We start from the raw sequence: 24,775 nt of genomic DNA on the forward strand, positions 1-24,775 counted from the left end.
TGCGATTGGGCCCTCATTGAGAAGAAGAGACGGCCCAACAACCTAACATGTGAACATTGTTAACCGCTTCCAGACCACCCGCCAGCAAAATGGCTGTACCGTAGCTGTACGGTGGCCGCTTTAAGGGGATTAAGGGACGCATGCGCCCCGCCGTGTCACTGAGGAGCCCATGCACGTGCCCAGCAGCTGCGATGTCCGCGATCACTCCTGACAGAGCGGGAACGGGAATGTGTGTGTGTGTAAACACACACATCCAAGCCCTGTAAGGGGAGAGGAGACAGATTGTGTGTTCCTAGTATATAGGAACACCGATCAGTCTCCTCCCCTAGTCAGTCCCATCCCCCCTACAATTAGAACACACACAGGGAACACAGTTAACCCCTTGATCGCCCCCTAGTGTTAACCTCTTCTCTGCCAGTGACATTTATACAGTAATCAGTGGCTATTTTTAGCCCTTATCGCTGTATAAATGTCAATAGTCCCAAAAAAAGTGTCAAAAGTGTCCGATCTGGCCGCTGCAATGTCGCAGTCCTGATCCTTTTTTTCAAAATTGTCGCTCTTTTTTTGTTTATAGCGCAAAAAATAAAAACCGCAGAAGTGATAAAATACCACCCAAAGAAAGCTCTATTTGTTCGAAAAAAGGGACGTCAATTTTGTTTGGGTACAACGTCGCACGACCGCGCAATTGGCTGTTAAAGCGACACAGTGCTGTATCGCAAAAAAGTCCCGGTCGGGAAGGGGGTAAATTCTTCCGTGAATTACCTGATCTACCCCCAGTGCCATCTTGTGGACAACTATCAGTAAGCGCTCTAAAGAGATTTAAAATAAAACCACATTAAAACGAATGGAGGATTCTAATGGCCAATGCATCCAGGACTTCCTTATACAGGCCAATGTCCAAATGTGGTTTTCCCACATATTATAGCCAATATATAAACCATCCTCCCAGGGTAATATTACTATATATATTATAATATAAAAATAGCAAAGGATAAATAAAACATATATAAAAATTCCTCCTAATCACAAAAAACTAGTTCATTAAATTCCCCCAAATAATGTCAATCCAATTTGCTATTTTGTCATATTCTCAACTATTATTGATATAGCAATTTATGTCCCACTCTATGGTCAAACCAATCGGGGGATAGGTCTTCAGCAGATAAATACAACTGGTTTTATTCCTGGATATATAACTCTTAACATCCCCCCTCCCCCCCCCCCCCCCTCCAGTGGGGAATGTACTTCTCCAGAGCAATGAAAACAGTACCTGTTGTGTTTCAGGGCATTGTGTTTAAGACTCTATGTCCTGGAAAACCCTTGATGATATTAAAAATATGTTCCCCCAACCTGACGCTTAAAGCCCAAGTGGTAAAGTATGTTACAAGGACACCATATTAAATAGACCACAGTAATAAAAGACTGTCATATGACTTTCCTGTTTGTGCATTAATCTGACATGCCCTGCATTTCCTACAAACCATTCATTAGACATGTGCACTGACAAAAAATTTGTTAGTTTTTAGTTTTTTTGCTTTTTTTCGGAAATCCGAAAATTCTGATTTTTGAATTTCTGAATTTCCAAATTTTCAAATTCCGAATTTCGAATTGTGGAAATTTTGAAAATTCGGACATCCAGAAATTTGAAAAACTGAAAAAATTTGATAATCTGAAAAAAAGAAAGAAAATCAGTAAAATTCGAAATAATAACTAACTAATAAATTATAGGTATTGGAATTTCTTTCAAATTTGGCTGTTTGTGAACGCATGCCGCATTTGAATTTCCGAATTTCTGAATTTCCGAATTCCAAATTTCTGAATTTTCAAATTTCCGAATTTCAAATTTCTGAATTTCCAATTTCTGAAATTTCGAATGACTGAAATTTCGAATGACTGAAATTTCGAATGACTGAAATTTTGAATTTCTGAAATGTAGAATTTTCCAATTTCTGAAGTTTCTAATTTTCGAATTTCCGATATTTCGAATTTCTGAAATTTAGAATTTTCCAATTTTTGGAAATTTCGAATTTCACACATTCGAAATTGAAAAATTCGGAAATTAACAAATTTGTCAAAATTCGTTAAAAAAAATAATTCGTAACTAAACGAATTGCACATGTCTACCGCTCATTTCTGTAAAACAAATTAGCCTTTGAGGTGGATCGGCCACATTGGGTGCCACACAATTTCTTAAATTATTGGCTCCTCTAAATACGAGGGGGAGGCCAATAAGTTCTTACCCTCACCAAGATCCAGATGTGCTAGAGATCTGAAATTGAGTCCACTGACTCTCTCTTCTCTACATATCCACCTCCTATGGTTACGCACTTCTCACATCTGTGGAACAGACCTTTAATACCATATGCATAGAAGTATACAGATTTGGAGGAAAACCGGCTATCAACTTCAGTAATGACTGTCTCATCATTGTGGAAACGTCTTCCCCGTAAATGTTTCTTCAGATTTGGAAAACATTAAAAAGTCTGAAGGTGTCAGGTCAGGTGAGTAAGGTGGATGGGGCAGAAATTCAAAGCCACAATAACGAACAAAAGTGACATTTGGTACAGGTCCAAAATGCTTTGTGCACGTTCCACTCGTTGCTGTTTTTGGAAAGGTGTCAGTAACCTGGGAACCCAACGTGCAGTCACTTTGCTCATATGTAGGATGTTATGAAATATGTTGTAAACTGCCTCCTACTAATGTTCACCTCCTTAGCTAAGAAATTAATAGTCACACGTCTATCTTCAAGCATAGCTGCTCAACTTTCGCCACCACACTTGGTTCTGTGGCAGTTGATGGACAACCTTCCCTTGGGTCATCCTAAATATTTATGCGACCAAGCTTGAATTCTCTCTTCTTCCATCGTTTGAAAGTCTCATATAATGGACAATCCTCTCCGTACACAGCTGACATCTCTTCATGGATTATTTGGGCAGATCTCCCTTTGAAGATGGATCATGGCTCAGTATTCAACTTTGTCCGGCATGACACCTACACCAAGTTCTCTTGGTTCTAACTATAATTCACCACGACCTACAAAAACAAAAATTGGCATGCATATTACTAAGATTTCCACCTATAAAACTGCAAAAAATTTTCAGATCCCTAGCACATCTAGATCATGCAGAGGGTAAGAACTTATTGGCCTCCCCTCGTATAACTGTAGGGAAATCCGGCAATATAGGGCCCAAGTTTCGATCACTATGGAGGACTGGAGCAGTGTTGTCACCCTAGGACAGCACTACAGATAAACTCCCTCACCTTCTCTTGTGTGTTAGGAGGGAGGTGTTCTGCAGTTAACAGAAAGAACTAGGCTGGTAAAACACAGAGCTTGAGATTTCAGTGCCGCACAAGCAGAGGCAACAGGAAGTTAACAGCTCACTGCATTTATGGCGGGATCAACAGGTATTTTTTTGTGAACTTATCAAATAAAAATAATGTGCAGAACAAAAGGAGAGAAAATAAGAGAAGTTCATTGTTAGGGTTTTCATATGGTTTAACCAGGTCAGGTCAAGGAATACATCATATTAAAACTAACATTATTGATCCCATCAGACTGACAAAAAAATGCAGCAAAATAATATCTTTACAATCGGTGTTGTGCTGCACTCTAATTTTTTTTTTTTCATTTTGAATGACCAGATCACAGTGTTTTTGCCAGCGAGCAAAATGAACATGAGGACCAGGATCACTTCTCCTCAGAGCCGGAGGATTCGACTTCCCTGATGTCGGACTCCAGTACGCCCACCATCAGTGGAATGGCTCTATGGAGACGGCAGGTGTTGGCTGTGGCGAGGATCCGATACTTGAAGCTTATCCATGACATGAAAAGCTTTCGATATATGTAGGTGATGTCCTCTGTTTTAGCCATATATGGTGCGGCTGGACCGAGGTATGGTATAGAGAGCTAATCCATGTGTAAAATTCTACATGTTGAGAAAAAGTGACATCAGATGGTGTTAGAAGATGTATTCACTGTGTATGCCCCATCAATCTAGTTATAGCTTGATACACTTATGTTTCTCAACATAAAACTGGTCCAATCATATTTTATGGCTGGATTTGTATGCAGAAGACCTGGCTTGCAATTCATCTCAAAGGTGTTCAGTAGAGTTGAGGTCAGGGATCTGAGTAGGCCTTCTAGGTTCTCCACACCAAACTGGTCAGACCATGTCTTCATGGAGCCAGTTTTGTACACAGAAGACCTCGCTTACAATCAGTGTTCCAGTTCATCTCGTAGGTGTTCAGTTGGGTTGATGTTAGGGCTCTGTGCAGGACACTCGAGTTCCTCTACACCAAACTGGACAAACCATATCATTATGGAGCTGGCTCCACTCTTCTGCAAAGGCTTCCCACAATTTGTGCCCATTTGGTGTTGGCCCCATCAGGCCCCATGTTGGGCACCAAAATAAAAGGCCTGTCTTACAACTGGCATTCAATTAGTCCTAAAGGTGTTCTTCCACACCAAACTGGTCAAACCATGGGGTTGGTTTACTCAAATTGGAGAGTGCAAAATCTAGTGTAGCTCTGCATGGAAACCAATCAGTTCTAGGTTTTATTGTCAAAGCTTGAACAAGCCGAAGTTAGAAGCTGATTGGCTTGTATGAACAGAACAGCTGCACCAGATTTTGCAATGAGTTTTGGTAAATTAACCCCCATGCTTTGTACACAGGGGCACAGTCATGCTGGAACAGAAAAGGGTCTTCACCAAACTGTTACCACAAGGTTGGAAGTGCACGATTTTCTACAATGTCTTTTTATGATGGAGGATAACCAGGACCCTTCGCTGGAGACATTTAGGCTCCATTGTTTGTAGATTGAATGGGGGGGGTCCATAAACTTGGGTCTTCAAGTGGCAGGTTACTGCCAACCATACCTATGATCAAAAATTTGTTTCAAATGCGATGTGAGAATGAAAATAAGAGGTTCTGTGTGGTTGTCTTTAGTTTAATATGCATGTAACACGCCATCTTGAATTTCAGACTTCTTCTGCTGGTATTGTTCATCCTTCCCCTGGTTACCCACACCATACTGGTGGCGGTGAACAGTTTCCACTCCACAAACACCTGGGAGCTGACTCCACAGCTTTACTTCCGAAGACCCGGAGATTGGGACCACAAATATTACTCCAATCTTTTGCTCATCAACTCCACCGGTACAAAACCAAAAGGGGCCGTAATTTTTTGTTATTAACAATCTAAGCAAAAAAGAAAATCAAATTGGGCAAATCAAAAACATTCTCGGTACTAAAACATAACTGAAGCAGCAGTTTCCAAGCTTCCACAGAGTTTAATATTATGTGCAAGTAGGTTGCAGATTATAGAGAGTTAGATTGGCCTCCTACAGGCATGTGTGGCCCTTACCCCACTATGCCCCTCCATAGGCCACCCCTGCCATCTACTGGTTTGACTTCTTTATTTTCCACCACTAATGGGCCAATGAAAATGCATCTCCAACATGCATGCTGTAGTTACATGGTCCCATCTAGACATGTGCACTGACAAAAAAATTGTTTGTTTTCGTTTCATTCGTTCTTTTTGCTTTTTTCGGAATTTTCAAAATTTTGAAGTTTCAAATTTTCGAATTCCGAATTATCGAAATTCTGAATTTCCGAAATCTGAAATTTCTAATTCTGAATTTCTGAAATTCGAAAATTCGGAAATTCAAAAATTTGGAGATCCGAAAAGAAAATCAGTAAAATTCGAAATAATAACTACAGGCATACCCCACTTTTAAGTACACAATGGGGTTTATTTACTAAAGCTGGAAAGTGCAAAATCAGGCTCACTTCTGCATAGAAACCAATGAGCTTCTAAGCACAGGTTGTTCAATTAAGTTTTGGTAATAAAACCTGGAAGCTCATTGGTTTCTATGCAGAAGTGAGCCTGATTTTGCACTTTCCAGCTTTAGTAAATAAACCCCATTGTGTACTTAAAAGTGGGGTATGCCTGTAACTAATAATAACTAACTATTAAATCATAGGTATTGGAATTTTCTTTCAAATTGTTTGTGAACATAACGAATACAAATTTATCTGAAGTTACGAATTATCCGAAATAACGAATGCCGCATCTAAACAAATGGAATGGAACAAATTAATAATGGATAATAATAATACAAAGGTTTTATTATTATTGTTATTTATCATTATTAGATCATTACGTGCCATTCTTTTAGATACGGCATTCGTTATTTCAGATGATTCGTAACTTTGGATAAATTTTGTATTTGTTACGTTCACTAACAGCCAAATTGTAAAGGAAATTCCAATGCCTATAATTTAATAGATATTATTAGTTATTTCAGATTTTCGAGTTTTCAAATTTTCGGATTTTAATTCTTTTGAATTTTCAGTTTTTCATTCTTATTTTCGGATTTTCAAATTTCCGAAATTCCGAAACTTCTAATTTCCGAAACTTCTAATTTCCGAACTTCCGAATTTCCGAACTTCCGAATTTCCGAACTTCCGAATTTCCAAATTTCCGAACTTCCAAATTTCCGAACTTCCAAATTTCCGAACTTCCAAATTTCCGAGCTTCCAAATTTCCGAGCTTCCAAATTTCCGAGCTTCCAAATTTCCGAGCTTCCAAATTTCCGAGCTTCCAAATTTCCGAGCTTCCAAATTTCCGAGCTTCCAAATATCCGAACTTTCAAATATCCGAACTTTCAAATATCCGAACTTTCAAATATCCGAACTTTCAAATATCCGAACTTTCAAATATCCGAACTTTCAAATATCCGAACTTTCAAATATCCGAACTTTCAAATATCCGAACTTTCAAATATCCGAACTTTCAAATATCCGAACTTTCAAATATCCGAACTTTCAAATATCTGAACTTTCAAATATCCGAACTTCCAAATATCCGAACTTCCGAAATTTCGAACTTCCGAATTCAAATTTTCCAATTTCCAAAATTTCGAATTTCCTAATTCCGAATTTCCGAAATTTTTAATTTTTGGAAATGTAAAATTTGGAAATTCTGAAATTTTGAGAATTGAAAAATTCGGACCCCACTACCCACCCCTGACCATTCTGAGTACTCCCCATTTATCACCACCCTCTGAACTCGCCCTTGTAGCCAGTTTTCAATCCATGTACTCACCCTATGCTCCATGCCAACGGACCTTATTTTGTACAGTAAACGTTTATGGGGAACTGTGTCAAATGCTTTTGCAAAATCCAGATACACCACGTCTACGGGCCTTCCTTTATCTAGACGGCAACTCACCTCCTCATAGAAGGTTAATAGATTGGTTTGGCAAGAACGATTCTTCATGAATCCATGCTGATTACTGCTAATGATACCGTTCTTATTACTAAAATCTTGTATATAGTCCCTTATCATCCCCTCCAAGAGTTTACAATACTATTGATGTTAGGCTAACTGGTCTGTAATTCCCAGGGATGTATTTTGGGCCCTTTTTAAATATTGGTGCTACATTGGCTTTTCTCCAATCAGCTGGTACCATTCCAGTCAGTAAACTGTTCACAAAAATTAGGAACAACGGTCTGGCAATTACTTGACCGAGTTCTTTAACCACTTCAGCTCTGGAAGGTTTACCTCCCTCCCTCCTCCTTCATGACCAGGCCATTTTTTGCATTACTTTAACTGAAAATTACGCAGTTGTGCGACGTCGTACCCAAAAAAAGTATGTCCTTTTTTTCCCACAAATAGAGCTTTCTTTTGGTTGTATTTGATCACCTCTGCAGGTTTTTTTTTTTTGCGCTATAAAAAAAAATAAATACATTTTGAAAAAGAAAAAAAACAATATTTTTTACTTTCTGCTATAAAACATATCCAATAAAAAAAATAAATAAATATCCAATTTCTTCATCAATTTAGGCCAATATGTATTCTGCTACAAATTTTTGGTAAAACAAATCCCAATACGTGTATATTGATCAGGTTTGTGCAAAAGTTATAGTGTCTACGAATTATGGGATAATTGTGTGTGTGTGTGTGTGTATGTATATATATATATATATATATATATATATATATATATATATATATATATATGTATATATGTGTATATATATATATATATATATATATATTATGTATTTATTTTATTTATTTTTTAAATGTTTTCTTTTTTACTAGTAATGGTGGCGATCATCGATTTTTAGCGGGACTGCGATATTGCGGCGGACAAATCAGACAGCTAACTGACACTTTTTGGGGGACCAGTGACACTAATACAGTAATCAGTGCTGAAAAATATGCACTGTCACTGTAGTAATGACACTGACAGGGAAGGGGTTAACATAAGGGGCAATCAAAGGGTCAAATGTATTCTTAGGGAGTGCTTTCTAACTGTGGGGGGGAGGGGCGCTTTGACTGGGGGAATGTAAAGATCCGTGTTCCTGCTTAGCAGAAACACAGGATCAGCACATTCCCCTCTCACAGAACGGCGATCTGCCTTGTTTACAAAGGCAGACCATCATTCTGCCTTCCTCCTGAACGATCGGTGGGTCCCGGCGGATGTCGGGCTGATAGGCTCCTGCTGTGTCCAATCACAGGGGGAATGGGTCACCAGCGGCGCACGCCCCAGACCCGGGACTGTCAGATCACGTACCAGGTAGGTGATCTGGCACAGAGCGGCTGCCCTGCCGCAGTAAATCTACAGTGGCCGGTCGCTAAGCGATTAAGGACCCTCGGGTGTAAGTCATCTGGTCCTGGTGACTTATTTATGTTAAGTTTTTTAAGTCTATTTCTGATTCTCTCTTCTGTTAGCCATGAGGGAACATCACAGTCTTTGTTACTATATCCCACTTTTTCCTTCATGAAAACTGAGGAGAAGAATGCATTTAAAACTTTTGCCTTCTCTTTGTCTTCCCTTCATCATTCTTTATGGGGCCGATATGTTCTGCCCTCACTTTCTTACTGTATATACAGTATCTGACAAAAGTAAGTACACCCCTCACATTTGTGTAAATCTTTTCTTGTATCTTTTCATGTGACAACACTGAAGAAATGACACTTTGCTACAATGTAAAGTAGTGAGTGTACAGCTTGTATAACAGTGTAAATTTGCTGTCCCCTCAAAATAACTCAACACACCGCCATTAATGTCTAAACCGCTGGAAGCAAAAGTCAGTACACCCCTAAGTGAAAATGTCCAACTTGGGCCCAATTAGCCATTTTCCCTCCCCGGTGTCATGTGACTTGTTAGTGTTACAAGGTCTCGGGTGTGTTAAATTTGGTGTTATCGCTCTCACTCTCTCATGCTGGCCACTGGAAGTTCAACATGGCACCTCATGGAAAAGAACTCTCTGAGGATCTGAAAAAAAGAATTGTTGCTCTACATAAAGATGGCCTAGGCTATAAGATTGCCAAGACCCTGAAACTGAGCTGCAGCATGGTGGCCAAGACCATACAGCGGTATAACAGGACAGGTTCCACTCAGAACAGGCCTCGCCATGGTCCGCCAAAGAAGTTGAGGTCACGTGCTCAGCGTCATATCCAGAGGTTGTCTTTGGGAAATAGACATATGAGTGCTGTCAGCATTGCTGGAGATGGTTGAAGGGGTGGGGGTGGGGTCAGCCTGTCAGTGCTCAGACCATACGCCGCACACTGCATCAAATTGGTCTGCATGGCTGTCGTCCCAGAAGGAAGCCTCTTCTAAAGATGATGCACAAGAAAGCCTACAAACAGTTTGCTGAAGACAATCAGACTAAGGACATGGATTACTGGAACCATGTCCTGTGGTCTGATGAGACCAAGATAAACTTATTTGGTTCAGATGGTGACAAGCGTGTGTGGCGGCAACCAGGTGAGGAGGACAAAGACAAGTGTGTCTTGTCTACAGTCAAGCATGGTGGTGGGAGTGTCATGGTCTGGGGCTGCATGATTGCTGCCGGCACTGGGGGGCTACAGATCATTGAGGGAACCATGAATGCCAACATGTACTGTGACATACTGAAGCAGAGCATGATCCCCCCCTTCAGAGACTGGGCCGTAGGGCGGTATTCCAACATAACGACCCCAAACACACCTCCAAGACGACCACTGCCTTGCTAAAGGAGCTGAGGGTAAAGGTGATGGACTGGCTAAGCATGTCTCCAGACCTAAACCCTATTGATCATCTGTGGGACATCCTCAAACGGAAGGTGGAGGAGCGCAAGGTCTCTAACATCCACCAGCTCTGTGATGTCATCATGAAGGAGGGGAAGAGGACTCCAGTGACAACCTGTGAAGCTCTGGTGACCTCCATGCCCAAGAGGGTTAAGGCAGTGCTGGAAAATAATGGCGGCCACACAAAATATTGACACTTTGGGCCCAATTTGGAGATTTTCACTTAGGGGTGTACTGACTTTTGTTGCCAGCGGTTTAGACATTAATGGCTGTGTGTTGAGTTATTTTGAGGGGACAGCAAATTTACACTGTTATACAAGCTGTACACTCACTACTTTACATTGTAGACAAGTGTCATTTCTTCAGTGTTGTCACATGAAAAGATAGAAGAAAACATTTACAAAAATGTGACTGAGGGGTGTACTCACTTTTATGAGATACCGTACATTTAAAGAATTTCTTGTTTTTTTTTTTTTTTGTTTTTTTTTTTTTTTTGTTTGTTTTGTTTTTACTCTCCCCTACTATGTGCCTTTCATGGTCCATTTTAGCTGCCCTCAAATAAATGAAAACTCATATTACAGCGAATATTAATAATCTTTTTAAATGGACCCATTTAAGTTTAGTTTGCCAAAATTAGATTTAAAGTATTTTTTAAGAAATTAGTTACAAAATACTCATTATCTATTGTTGGGGCACAAGCCAAATTTCAAACCAGCAATCCTACAAAACCCTAAAAAAATCCCCATTGGTCTGTCCATCAGTTAACATTACGCTCACTATTAATTTACAATTAGTAATAATGAATAACTTACTATTAGTCAACTGTCATTTGTTACTGTACAAGCAGCTCACAGAAGTCTATGCATGTGCCTTGTACAGTACTGATGTGATCTACTGTATAGGCATAAAAAAATCAGCAACAATGTTACTAATGGATAAAACTAATTCCCAGCTATCTGAATCTAGGACCGTCTGAGAATGTTTTTACTATTAACCTATGCTATTAAGATTCCTTTTACCTAAACCAGGGGTCTCCAAACTGTCTAAGCAAAGGGCCAGTTTACTGTCCTTTAGGCTTTAAGGGGGTGCAGGCTGTGACCAGTGGGAGTAGAAAATGCCCCAACATTTTCTGGTATTAATGGGAGAAATATGGCCCCATTGTTGGTATAAATGGAAGAAAAGGGCCCCGTTGTTGGTATAAATGGAAGAATAGGGCCCCGTTGTTGGTATAAATGGAAGAATAGGGCCCCATTGTTGGTATAAATGGAAGAATAGGGCCCCGTTGTTGGTATAAATGGAAGAATAGGGTCCCGTTGTTGGTATAAATGGAAGAATAGGGCCCCGTTGTTGGTATAAATGGAAGAATAGGGCCCCGTTGTTGGTATAAATGGAAGAATAGGGTCCCGTTGTTGGTATAAATGGAAGAATAGGGCCCCGTTGTTGGTATAAATGGAAGAATAGGGCCCCGTTGTTGGTATAAATGGAAGAATAGGGTCCCGTTGTTGGTATAAATGGAAGAATAGGGCCCCGTTGTTGGTATGAATGGAAGAATAGGGCCCCGTTGTTGGTATAAATGGAAGAATAGGGCCCCGTTGTTGGTATAAATGGAAGAATAGGGCCCCGTTGTTGGTATAAATGGAAGAATAGTGCCCCATTGATGGTATGAATGGAAGAATAGGGCCCCATTGTTGGTATAAATGGAAGAATAGTGCCCAATTGTTGGTATAAATGGAAGAATAGGACCCCGTTGTTGGTATAAATGGCAGAATAATGCCCCATTGATGGTGTCAGTAGGGGGACTGGTGCCCCATTGATGGTGTCAGTAGGGGGACTGGTGCCCCATTGATGGTGTCAGTAGGGGGACTGGTGCCCCATTGATGGTGTCTGTAGGGGGACCGGTGCCCAAATGATGGCGCAAGTAGGGGGACTAGTGCCCCGTTCAAGGTGTCAGTAGGGGGACTGGTGCCCCATTAAAGGTGTCAGTAGGGGGACTGGTGCTCCATCATTGGTGTCAATTGCAGCAGTGGCCCGTTCATACGGGGCACAGGGGTGCCGCCCCCCTAATACATGCGCTGGCCCCTAATTTACATGCAGGGTGCCGGAACCATGGATTCCAATGGGAGTTTTTTTTTTTTAAGAAGGACATGATTAGAGACGTAGGCTTTAATTGGCTTAAAAAAAGGGTGGACTCACGGCGCAGAGCACTCCTCCCCGAGCCCACCCACTTGTGTGACAACAGCGAATACTAATTGTCTTCGTGCTTCTCCTCCCGGCCAATCCAGCTCAGGAAGTGGGTCCTGAGACCCGATTGGCCAAGAGGAGAAGCGATCCTATTGGCCGCTGAGGAGGAGGAGGAGGAGGAGGAGGGAGGAGACGCAGGGGAAGCCACACCGCCGTGAAGCTGAGGAAGGAGGAGATGCAGAGGCCCGCTGCCTGGAGGCAAGCAAAGGGCCACAGTTTGGAGACCACTGACCTAAACCCTAACCTTTCGAAAAATGGTGACTTCCATTATGTCTCCACATAGGTCTCCCCATTGAGAATCTTGTTCATGGTATCACAGCTCAAAATATTGCCGTGGATGTTGTGGATGGTCCGTACGATGAAAACACTACGGCCTACCACGGCGCTATAGAGATCACACGAGGCAACAACGCGGTAATGAAACTTTTTTACAAAATAACATTTCTCAGGATACTGAAAATAACCCAACAAGACCGTTCTCTTGCCACACTCTTCATGTGTACATCACTGTGCTGACAATACTGATAACATCACTAATCTATGATCCAGAGGAGCTTACACTCTATTCTACAGACAGACAGATTTACACCATACATTTATATATTCATGTGAATGAAAATTTTTGATAACTGTATTGGGTAAACACACAGCTAATATCTATATATATATATATATATATATATATATATATATATATATATATATATATATATATATATATATATATATATATATCCCCCCAAAAAAGAAGGGAGCCTATGCCCTGAAACGTGTTGGCTATATACATTAGGGTGATTTAAGTGGACAAATGTAATCTCTTGATACTGAGAAGTTTAACTCTTTCACGCCTAAGCCTATTTCTGACATTTGTTGCTTACAATTTAAAGTCCGTATGGCGATCATTGCAATATTTTATGTCACATGGTATTTGCGCAGCAGTCTTTCAAACGCAAATTTTTGGGGGCAAAAAGACACCCCAATTTTTTTGTCTAATGTGAAGGATGACGTTACGCCGAGTGAATAGATACCTAACATGTCACGCTTTGAAATTGCGCACACTCGTGGAATGGCGGTACCTAAAAATCTCCATAGGCGATGCTTTAATAAAAATGTAACGGTTATCAGAGTTACAGAGGAGGTCTGGTGCTAGTATATTTGCTCTCGCTCTGACGATCGCGGCGATACCTCACATGTGTGATTTAAACGCCATTTAAATTTGCGGGCGCGACTTACGTATGCATTTTCTTTGCTGCGCGAGCTTTAAAATTTTTTTTTTTCCTTATTTTTATTTATTTCTTTTTTTACATTGTCCCTTTAAAAAAAAAAATTCTGATCATTTTTATTGCTGTCACAAGGAATGTAAACATCCCTTGTGACAGTTATAGATGGTGACAGGTACTCTTTATGGAGGGATTGGGGTCTGAAACACTCCAAATCCCTCCTTTGCACTTAAAAGTATTCAGATCGGCATAAATTGGTGATTCTAAATACTGTAATTTTTTTTTTAAATCGGCGCCATTGGCAAGTAAACCGGAAGTGACGACGTGATGTCGCTCCTGGGAGTTTATACATCAGAGCCGAATCTGGCTTTATACGGGTCTCAGCCTAGCCGGCAGGGACGCGCCGTCTGGTGGCTCTGGTCTCCTGGTGGGACAGGAGGCCCGGGAAGAGCGGTGGAAGGTGGTGGGAGGGGGGAGGGATGTCTCCTCCTGCTCCTTTAGGATAACAGCCTGAGCGGCTTTTAGCCGCAATGGTTGTTATCACTAACGAGCCGACCGCCCGCTATAAAAAACGGTACCGGGGTGATGCTTATAACCCCGCCAAGCCATGAACGCAAATTTGCATAGGTCGGCGTGAAGGGGTTAGAAAGGAGCTCCAGGCCCAACCCCCCCCCATAAAAAAATAAATAAAAGTCAGCAGCTACAAATGCTGTAGCTGCTGACATTCAATATAAGGGCACTTACCTGTTCAGGAATCCACACCCGAGCCAAATCTTCAGGTGTAGGCACCAGCATCGTAAGTATGGGAAGCCAGTTTCCTACTGCGCAAGTCATGCTGTGCATTGTGAATGGTCCCATAGTCTTCTGGGACCTGTGAATTGGGTTCCAGAAGGCTGCAGGGGGGGCCGAACTTCTGGCTCAGTTGGCCGTGGCCCATCTAATCGAAAGTAGGAGCGGTTACCTGTCAAAACCAGATACCCGCTCCCCCCTTCCCCCAAAAATGTGGCAGTGGGGGGAGGATGCAAACAATCGTAACTTCCTCTTTTGGGTGAAGTTCCACTTTAACCACCTACCGGCATGACCTCACTAGAGCTACAGGCGATTGTTGGATTCTTGTAGCTCAGGTGTAGTTGTTGGTCAGCAGGTGGGACCAATAAATCCCTTTAGCAACCTTGCTCAAACTTTTTTTTTTCCCCCCAGAAGAACCCTTGAAATAATTTTCAGGTCATGGGGAACCTCTTGCTAAAGCCAACTAATTAGTTCCGTAGGATGGTCCCTTTACAGTGGTGGTCAGAATGACCCCTTACAGACAGTGGATTGTTTGCCAACCCCCCCCCCCCAAAAAAAAAATACCACCAACCGCTACTGGTCCCAGGACTATACAGGCACCATCAGATGGGAGGTCAATCAGTCACAGATCAAGGAACCCCCGAGGAAACATGGATGAGAATGGCTGCCCTATAGCAAAATATACACAATCGGCTCATGGTAGAGATCAGTCTTGTATGATTGCAAAGTGCTCCAATCATGTGCTACTCCTACTGAATAATCCCTAGCAATTTAAGTAGCTACTAACAATCTGCTGTTTAGCTGAATGAGATAAATGCCAGGAAGTGGTTGAAGTAGCAACAGATTCCAATTTTACCCCCAAAAACTGAAATAAAATCCTCCCAACAGAGAGCAATAAAAGACTGGAATCGTTTTGGATCCTATTGGGAAGGGTTAGACCCTCTTTATAGCTCAATGGCTAAAGATTTTGTATCCAATGTTGTAGAACTTATATCCCAGAGGAAACACGGAATTTAAAAAGTTACATTGTCTTAAATTACATTCAATTGTGCTTTGTTAATATGTATCAAAATCAAACACTCAACTTAAAAAAAATTGGAAGCAGGGCCGCACAATTCCAAAAAAAGGTCATACTATGCATACACCATACAATATATGGCCATAGTCTGTGGACATCTGACCATCATGTGCTTGTTGGAAATCCCATTCCAAAACCATGGCCATTAATGTGAAGTTGCCCATCCCCGAATGGCCCTTAATATAAAGTTGGTCACCTCCCTATATGGCCATTTATATGGCGTTGCCCCATCTCCTTGTGGGCATTACCCTGGAGTTGCTCCTTCCACCCTTCCTCCATGTTACTTAGTATAGAGTTTCTCATCTCCCTCCATGGCCATAAAAATTGAGTTGCCCCCTCTCCTAATGGCCATTACCCTGGAGATGCTCTTTCCCCCGTTCTCCTCCCATGGTCATTAATATTGAGTTGCCTCCCAACCCCTACGGCCATTTATTATGGAGTTGCCCCCCCTATACCCATTAATATGGAGTTTCCCTCTCCTCCCACGGCCATTATCTTGGAGTCCCCCCTCCCCCATGGCTATTAATATTGAGTTTCCTCCAGACCCCTATGGCCATTTAATATAGAGTCACCCCTCCAAATCCATTAATATGCAGTTGTTTCCTACTCATATGGCTGTTATTAGAGGTTCCCCCCCTTTCCCCATGGCCATTAATATAGAGTTGCCGCACGGTCATTTGGATTTGTCTTGACCAGGCTTTCTCAACCTTTTAACCCTAGAGGAACTCAAAAATAATTTTCTTGTCTCGAGGAACCCTTCCTAAAACCAAATCATCAGGGCTCAATAGGAACAATGCTCCTTATATTGGTGGTCAATAGGAAGAATGCTCCCCCTTAAAGTGCTGTTCAGAATGCCACCCTTAAAGACAGCTAAAAATATATTTGGTGTCATGCTGCTGGCTTTGCTAAGTGATGCTGAACCTTAAACTTTGTAGGCATCATCAAAAAGGTGGTTTCATCAGCCACAGCTCAAGGAACCCCTAGCAGCCTCTGGAGGAACCCTTAGGGTTCCACGGAACCCTGGATGAGAATGGCTGGTCTTCACCAATACATTTCACCAGACTTGAGTTGACTTGAACCAATGTTCTTTTTTTATTTTTTAGGGTTACGGGTACAGAATAATCGGAAACCCCCAATCACACAATAGTCTCCCGGTATTGGTCAATATTATCAGTAACGCCTTTATGAAGGTCTATAACTCCACGGAGAGGATCAGGGTGTGGAACGACCCCATCATGCCTGTGAGTATCCACCCCCCCCGGATAATCCTGTCTGTTCCAGGTTTACTGTTGTGTTAGGTCATGAAGCTATTTTTTTATTTTTTAAAGATATATTTATTGGATTTTAAAACAGACATACAAAGAAGAGAAAAAAAACAAAAAAGACCGACAACAGAGAACATTGTACAATGTACAGAAAGAACAAACGATAAACAATATTTGCAAAGTTGTCACACACGTTTCTTGTGAACATTGATTGTGCAGATTATATATAATCCCGTTGATAATTTTATTTTATTTTGAGTATATCATTTGTCAGAGTGTGGTGTATAGCCAGCAAAATCATGTAGAGACCTACCTAACATAGTGACACAGGGATTAGAGTCAAAGGGCTAACCAATAGACGTGCACTGCCAAAAAAAATTAATTGTTTTTCGTTTCATTTTTTTTTTAGCATTTTTCGGGTCATTCGTTATAAACGAGAATAAATTCGGAAACATTTGAATTTGTTACATTCCATTTGTTTTAGATGAAGTATTCATTATTTCGATAATTCGAAAATGTGTGTATATATATATATATATATATATATATATATATATATATATATATATATATATATATATTTTTAGCAGAGACCCTAGGGAATAAAATGGCGGTCATTGCAATTTTTTTATGTTACACAGTATTTGCGCAGCAATTTTTCAAACACGATTTTTTTTTGGGGGGGGGAGCCCCTTTATGAATAAAAAAACCCCACAAAACAGTAAAGTTAGCCCAATTTTGTTTGTATAATGTGAAAGATGATGTTACGCCAAGTAAATAGATACCTAACATGTCACGCTTAAAATTGCGCACAGTCGTGGAATATAGCGCCAAACTTTGGTACTTAAAAATCTCCATAGTCAACAATTTAAAATGTTTTACAGGTTACCTGTCTAGCGTTACAGAGATGGTCAAGTGCTAGAATTATTGCTCTCGCTCTAACGATCGCTGCAATACATCACACGTGTGGTTTGAACGTCGTTTACGTATGTGGACCCGACTTATGTATGCGCTCGCTTTTGCGTGCGAGCACGTGGGAGCTTTAATTTGTTTTTTTTATTGTTTATTCTACTTACATTTTTTTATTTTTACGCTTTCCCTTTAAAAAAATGTTTTTGATCACTTTTATTCCTATTACAAGGAATGTAAACATCCCTTGTAATAGGAATGGTGCGTGACAGGTCCTCTTTATGGAGAGATGTGGGATCTATAACCCCCCCACATCTCTCCTCCAGGCTGGAAATACCGAGATCAAAAAAAAAAAAGACAATCTCAGGCTTTCCAGCCGAGTCCCTGGGATTGTTTACCTCCGCTGGCCCGGATGTGACGTCATAACGTCGCACACTGCCTTCGAGAGTCATAGAGACTGCCAGGAACCTTCAGTTTTCTCTATGGCTAACTTCCGGCACTGGTGGATTCATTCTCTGGCTTGCCGATCGCAGGGGCGAGCCGGAGGGCAGCGGGAGGGGACATCCCCATCCCGCCGCCTGTAAGAACGATCAAGCGGCTGAACAGCCGCTATGATTGTTCTTATGGTGCAGGGAATCTCCGGCCTAGAAAAATGTATCTGAATGATGCCTGTAGCTGCACCCACCATTCAGATATCCCCACTCAAAGTCCATGACGTCATATGAGGTACCTTGGGCGGGAAGTGGTTAAAATATTTAGCATTGCATGAAATTGAACTGCAATTTACTTAAAAGGCTGGCCGTTGGAAATACCAACACCGCTGCAGATTATCTTACCAGTCAGATGCTGCTAGACACATTGCTGCACCCCCTTCTTGGTTTATTGTAAAATGACATCATAACCATAAAGAGGCAACATCAGGCTTTAAACAAACATTATACTATCACCTAGTGGCAGGACTGCTAACTGCAGTATAGTATATTTAAATAGTAGTCTTCGATTGACATGTGCACTGACAAAAAATGTGTTCATTTTCATTTCATTCTTTTTTTGCTTTTTTTGGAAACTCGAAAATTTCGAAAATTTGGAAATGTGAAAATTTGGAAATCGGAGATCCGAAAATTCGGATTTTTGAATTTCCGAATTTTGAATTTTTGGATTTCCGAATTTCCCAAATTTCGGATTTCCGAATTTCCAAATCTTTGAATTTCGAATTTCGAATTTTCGAATTACAAATTTTCAAATTTCCGAATTTCGAATTTTCAAATTTCCGAATTTCGAATTTTCAAATTTCTGAATTTTGAATTTTCAAATTTCCGAATTTCGAATTTTGGAATTCTGACTTTTCAGAATTCGGAAATTCTAAAATTCTAAAATCTGAAAATTAGAAAATCTGAAAAAAAGAAAGAAAGTCAGTAAAATTTGAAATAATAACTAATAATAACTAACTAATAAATTATAGGTATTGGAATTTCCTTTCAAATTTGGCTGTTTGTGAACGTAACAAATACAAATTTATCTGAAGTTACGAATTATCTGAAATAACCAATGCCGCATCTAAACAAATTGAATGGAACAAATTAATAATAAATAATAACAATAAAAAGGTGGTATTATTATTATTATTATTATTGTTATTTATTATTATTAGATCGTTGCGTTCCATTCTTTTAGATACGGCATTCATTATTTCAGATAATTCGTAACTTCGGATAAATTCGTACTCGTTACGTTCACTAGCAGCCAAATTTGAAAAGGAAATTTCAATATCTATCATTTAATAGTTATTATTAGTTAGTTATTTCAAATTTTCGGGTTTTCGAATTTTTAGATTTTAATTCTTATTTTCGGATTTTCAAATTTTCACATTTCTGAAATTCCGAAATTTCCTCATTCCGAATTTCTGAAATTTCGAACTTCCGAATTTCCAATTTCCGAATTCGAATTTTCCAATTTTCCAATTTCCAAAATTTTCCAAATTCCGAAATTTCCAATTTTTGAATTCCGAATTTACAATTTCTGAATTTCCGTAATTCGGAATTCGGAAATTTCGAAATTCCGAAATTTCGGAAAATGAAAAATTTGAAATTCGACATTTGGAAATTCTGTAATTTCGGAAATTGAAAAATTCGGGAATTTCGGAATTAACGAATTTGTCAACATTCGTTAAAAAAATATTAGGAACTAAACGAATTGCACATGTCTAATCTTCTGCCTGTGGAATCAGAATTCTAACATGCTTGCGCCTACATCAGTGTTTCTATTAGTGCCTCCAGCACCATAACAACCAATGACGCTCTAGCGCCATTTGCTGTCTGTCTGCACCCTAGCAATGCATGGCACTGGTCCAGGGCAGGTAACACGTAGACCTGTCCCCAGCATTCCCTCATCTCAGGGATGAGTGGGGCCCCCTGTACGCAGTAGGAAGTAGGTACCAGGATGTTTTTGTTGCCCAGGGTGTGCGGCACAAGGCGGGGGCCACACATTGAAGAATGCAGGAACAGAAAGTAAGGTAAGTATTTAACCTATAGCCATTCTTCATTCTTTCTTATTTGCTTTCTAATAAAGAACAAATATGTAATTGTAACAATGTTTCTGTCACCAGAACTACAGGAATTCCAAGGATTACAGGGAATCCAGGCATTACATGCTCATCGTGGCACTGATGTGTATGATCTTCGCGACCGGACTTGCCCCCTACTTTGCAATGACCAGCAAGCAGGATATGAAGGTTAGTGAAGGTTGAAGGTTTTTAATTATCGCTACTAAACTGAAAGCACTAAAGTAATGTACCATCGTCCTATCAACTTGAAAAACAGGAGGCAGAAGATTTGAGGCAACTATGGACTCTCATGGTACGGCAAGGACTCACATACACAATCATATAAAAAAGTATAAATTTATTTAAGACAAACACATCATTAAAAAGGTCCTATGAAGAGAGAATATGTAGTACACAATATTAGGTCTCTGAAGAGGACCTAAACAATTAGACGTGTATCCATCCAGAAAGGAGGACCATAGGTCCCGTCCTATGTCAGTTTACCTCGACGTGTTTCGCAGTATGTCCGCTTCTTCAGGAGTATGCTTCAGAAGGTAATGTGTGTAGATATCTCTACAAGGAATAAACAGTATATAATCAAATTTCAGAAACAAAAAACATATAAATAATGAAGATAGCATGGATTGGAACATACAGGGGCCCCACTCAAATCTCCTATAGAGGGGGGCCAGTTCGAGATCCAGCATTCAAATGAGGTAATATATGACATAATATTCCCCATGCATACGTATTCCCATGTAGAGTGAATACAAGGAGCTTACCAAGGCTGGACCAGACCGGACCAATAGGACATCTGCAGGCCCCTAAGGGCAATTTCCTTGGCGAGTGTGGGAGCCAGGTCACAATATGCAAATTGGACAGTGAACTGTCAAGGATAGATCTATCCTTCTGGATCTCGAACTGGCCCGCCTCTATGGCAGATTTGAGTTGGGCCCCTGTATGTTCCAATCCATGCTATCTTCATTATTTATATTTTTTTTGTTTCTGAAATTTGATTACATACTGTTTATTCCTTGTAGAGATATCTACACACATTACCTTCTGAAGCATACTCCTGAAGAAGCGGTCATACCGCCAAACATGTCGAGGTTGAACTGACAGAGGACGGGACCTATGGTCCTCCTTTCTGGATGGATACACGTCTAATTGTCTAGTTCCTCTTCAGAGACCTAATATTTTGTACTACATATTCTCTCTTCATAGGACCTTTTTAATGATGTGTTTTCTTAAATAAATGTATACTTTTTTATATGATTGTGTATGTGAGTCCTTGCCGTACCATGAGAGTCCATAGTTGCCTCAAATCTTCTGCCTCCTGTTTTTCAAGGTTGAAGGTTATATGAAGGTTAGTATAGGGCTATGGAACAACGTTATTACTATCATATTATCTGATTTCAATTTAAAGTGGATCTCTAATTGGAAAACTGTGCCCAAAAAAAAAGGAAGCGGAGGGAAAAGGTTTAGTCACCAGTTCTGCCTGTGGGCTCCCTGCAGTTGATCTATTCCCCATTAAGGACTCTTTGTCTTGTTCTGTACTGTGTGGTGGCGGCCATGTTGGTAGAGGCAGCACTTTGTTTCCTCTGTCAGAGCCGGGGCTTTTTTTCAGCGGGGGAACGCAGTTCCGGCACCTCTAGCACTGAATGTAGGTAATGGAAAGACGTGCTGGGGGTATGCTGAAGGGTCTATTGATGCCGGATCCTGGGGGGATCTATTTTCGCTGGTGGGGTTCTTTTTTTGTGTGTGTGGGGGGGTCTATTGTTGCTAGGTGGTGTCACGTACCTGATCCAAGGCCAAGGTGCTGAGAGGGCTCCCTGTGTGGCTAATTGCGATAAACCACTGAAGGTGGTACAGGAGGTTATAGTGCCGAAAGAAGGACAGGTTGCCAGCAAGGAACTGGAGAGAGCTGGTCCGGTGGTCACCTGAAGAATACTGGAGATGGCAGCGTACACAGCCAGGTAGATGTCTCTCAGGGAACTCCAGATGTACTTGTCAATCAGTGCACACAGGCAGCAGAAATACCAGCCAGGCCGAGGGTCAAACACGGGTGATCAGTCAGGAGGCAGAGGTAGGTAGCAGAAACAGGAACTTTGGCTGAGGTCATACACAGGAAGGCAAGCAGATGAGAAGTAGCAAAGTCCGTAAGGCAAGCTGGGGTCATACACAGGTGATCAGGAACAGAAGAAAAGTCGGTAGAACAAGCCAAGGCTCAATGCCAAGGAGAGGAGATCAGGCAGGTCTGGAACAAGCCGGGTCACAACGGGAAATCCAAGTAATATACACGAAAGCTCAGGACACCAGGAAGGCTGACGACAATCCAGTATTCTTCTGGGTTTAGCAGCAGTCTTTTATAGGCCAGCAATTGGCCACATTTGTCACGTATTGTGTGAGTTGCGCACACGCATTCGCCTATGTGCAACATTGCGCATGCATGTACGCATATTGCGTGTGCCTGTTCCCGGGAAAGCTCCTGTTGCGCCCATTAACAGTATTGGTTACATTGCCAATTCTTCTTTGGTTACTTCCCTGACAGGTGAGTTTATTGTTTCTGGTGGGGGGGATCTTATGTTGCTGTGAGGGATCTACTGTTGAGGGGAGAGGTCTATTGATGCTGGCTACTGGGAGTCTATTGCTGCCAGGGTGTAATTTTGTTGCGGGTGTCCATTGTTGCTGGGGGGGGAGTCAATTGTTGTGTGAAGGATCTATTGCAGCTGGAGGAGGGGTGTATTGCTCATGAGGTGGGGTCTATTGTTGCTTACTGTTTTACTGTATTTCTTGTTATCATTAACACATTCCATACAAATTATTTAGTAGCACAAAATTATATTTGGTCCTGTATTCTCTAAAAGGGGTGGTACTGGGAGGTGTATAGTGGGTGGAACCAAGGGATGGTGCTCAGAGGTAGGTAGGGGGCAGAGACGAGGGGTGACTCAAAAGAGGGGAGTTTTTGCACATATTCTCTGAGAAAAAAAAGTCCTGGTCGGAGCTGTTCCTAGATGACTAGTGATTGGATAACTGCACAGATCCACAGAATAGATGGAACAGGAGCAGTGAGACCAATACACTGCAAGTCCTTAGGTCCTGCCTCGTACATAGCGAGCAGCATAGTAATGACATCACCAAATCTCACTCCAAACCTCCTGATATAACCAGGCTTGGAAGCAGGGAGATCCTAGTACTGCAGGTCCTCAGGTACAGATTCCTCTCCAGCAAAGAAAACAGTGATCAGAATTGTCACCAAATCTCACTTTAAAGCACTGAGGGTCCTCAGGAACAGCTTCTTCTTCCTGTCAGTAGTGACATCACCAAATCCTACTCCACGTCTCCTGAGATAACCAAACTTGGAAGCAGATTCTTGCAGGTTCTTGCACTGCAGGTCCTCCGGTACAGATTTCTCTCCAGCAAGGAGGACAGTGAGCAACATAGTAGTGTAGTAGTGACGTCACCATATCTCACTCCAAATCTCCTGAGGTTACCAAGTTTGGAAGTAATCCTTGCACTGCAGGTCCTCGGGTACAGATTTCTCTCCAGCAAGGACGACAGTGAACAACATAGTAGTGATGTCACCATATCTCACTCCAAATCTCCTGAGGTTACCAAGTTTGGAAGTAATCCTTGCACGGCAGGTCCTCAGGTACAGATTTCTCTCCAGCAAGGAGGACAGTGAGCAACATAGTAGTGTAGTAGTGAAGTCACCATATCTCACTCCAAATCTCCTGAGGTTACCAAGTTTGGAAGTAATCCTTGCACTGTAGGTGCTCAGGTACAGATTTCTCTCCAGCAAGGAGGACGGTGAGCAACATAGTAGTGTAGTAGTGATGTCCCCATATCTCACTCCAAATCTCCTGAGGTTACCAAATTTGGAAGTAATCCTTGCACTGCAGGTCCTCAGGTACAGATTTCTGTCCAGCAAGGAGGACAGTGAGCAACATAGTAGTGTAGTAGTGACGTCACCATATCTCACTCCAAATCTCCTGAGGTTACCAAGTTTGGAAGTAATCCTTGCACTGCAGGTCCTCAGGTACAGATTCAGCAAGGAGAACAGTGAGACGCGCTGTAGTGACATCACCAAGCGTCACTCCAAATCTCCAGAGATTACCAATCTTGGAAGCAGAGAGATCCTTGCACTGCAGGTCCTCAGGTACAGATTTCTCTCCAGCAGGGAGAACTGTGAGCAGCACAGTAGTGACCTTATCAAATCTCACTCCACCTGCCTTAGATGATCTCACACTGCAGATTTACAGCTAGAAGGTTACAGGAAATGCACTGCTGGTTTTCTACTCCAAAGACATGCTGGTAGGTTGATTGGATCCTGTGTAAATTGTCCCTAGTATGTATGAATGTGAGTTAGGGACCTTAGATTGTAAGCTCCTTGAGGGTAGGGACTGATGTGAATGTACAATGTATATGTAAAGCGCTGCGTAAATTAACGGCGCTATATAAGTACTTGAAATAAATAAAATAAATAAAGGAATAACAAACAATGGGTAGATCTTTCAGGGCACTGCTTAGGCATGGTAATCATTTCTTGAAAATTCCTATAAAATAGCAAATCTTCATTTTTTTTAATGGAGCATGCTATGAGTTATGTCCATGCTGGTGAATGGAGCTCGGCTGTTTATGAAGCCTAC

The 24,775-nt window shown here is 41.3% G+C and overlaps 1 protein-coding gene across 1 annotated transcript in view; it reads left to right on the forward strand.

Moving 5' to 3' along the window:
* LOC141113852 (ABC-type organic anion transporter ABCA8-like) overlaps window positions 1-24,775 on the forward strand; it is a 111,355-nt gene that overhangs the window by 50,064 nt on the left and 36,516 nt on the right. The window contains exons 18-22 of the mRNA XM_073607175.1: window positions 3,643-3,844; window positions 4,983-5,155; window positions 12,607-12,737; window positions 16,514-16,651; window positions 20,190-20,315. Of these exons, the coding sequence (XP_073463276.1) occupies window positions 3,643-3,844; window positions 4,983-5,155; window positions 12,607-12,737; window positions 16,514-16,651; window positions 20,190-20,315 (770 nt within the window). The remainder of the gene's footprint in view (window positions 1-3,642; window positions 3,845-4,982; window positions 5,156-12,606; window positions 12,738-16,513; window positions 16,652-20,189; window positions 20,316-24,775) is intronic.

This window comes from Aquarana catesbeiana, linkage group LG12 (assembly GCF_042186555.1).
Source record: "Aquarana catesbeiana isolate 2022-GZ linkage group LG12, ASM4218655v1, whole genome shotgun sequence".
Classification (NCBI taxonomy): domain Eukaryota; kingdom Metazoa; phylum Chordata; class Amphibia; order Anura; family Ranidae; genus Aquarana; species Aquarana catesbeiana.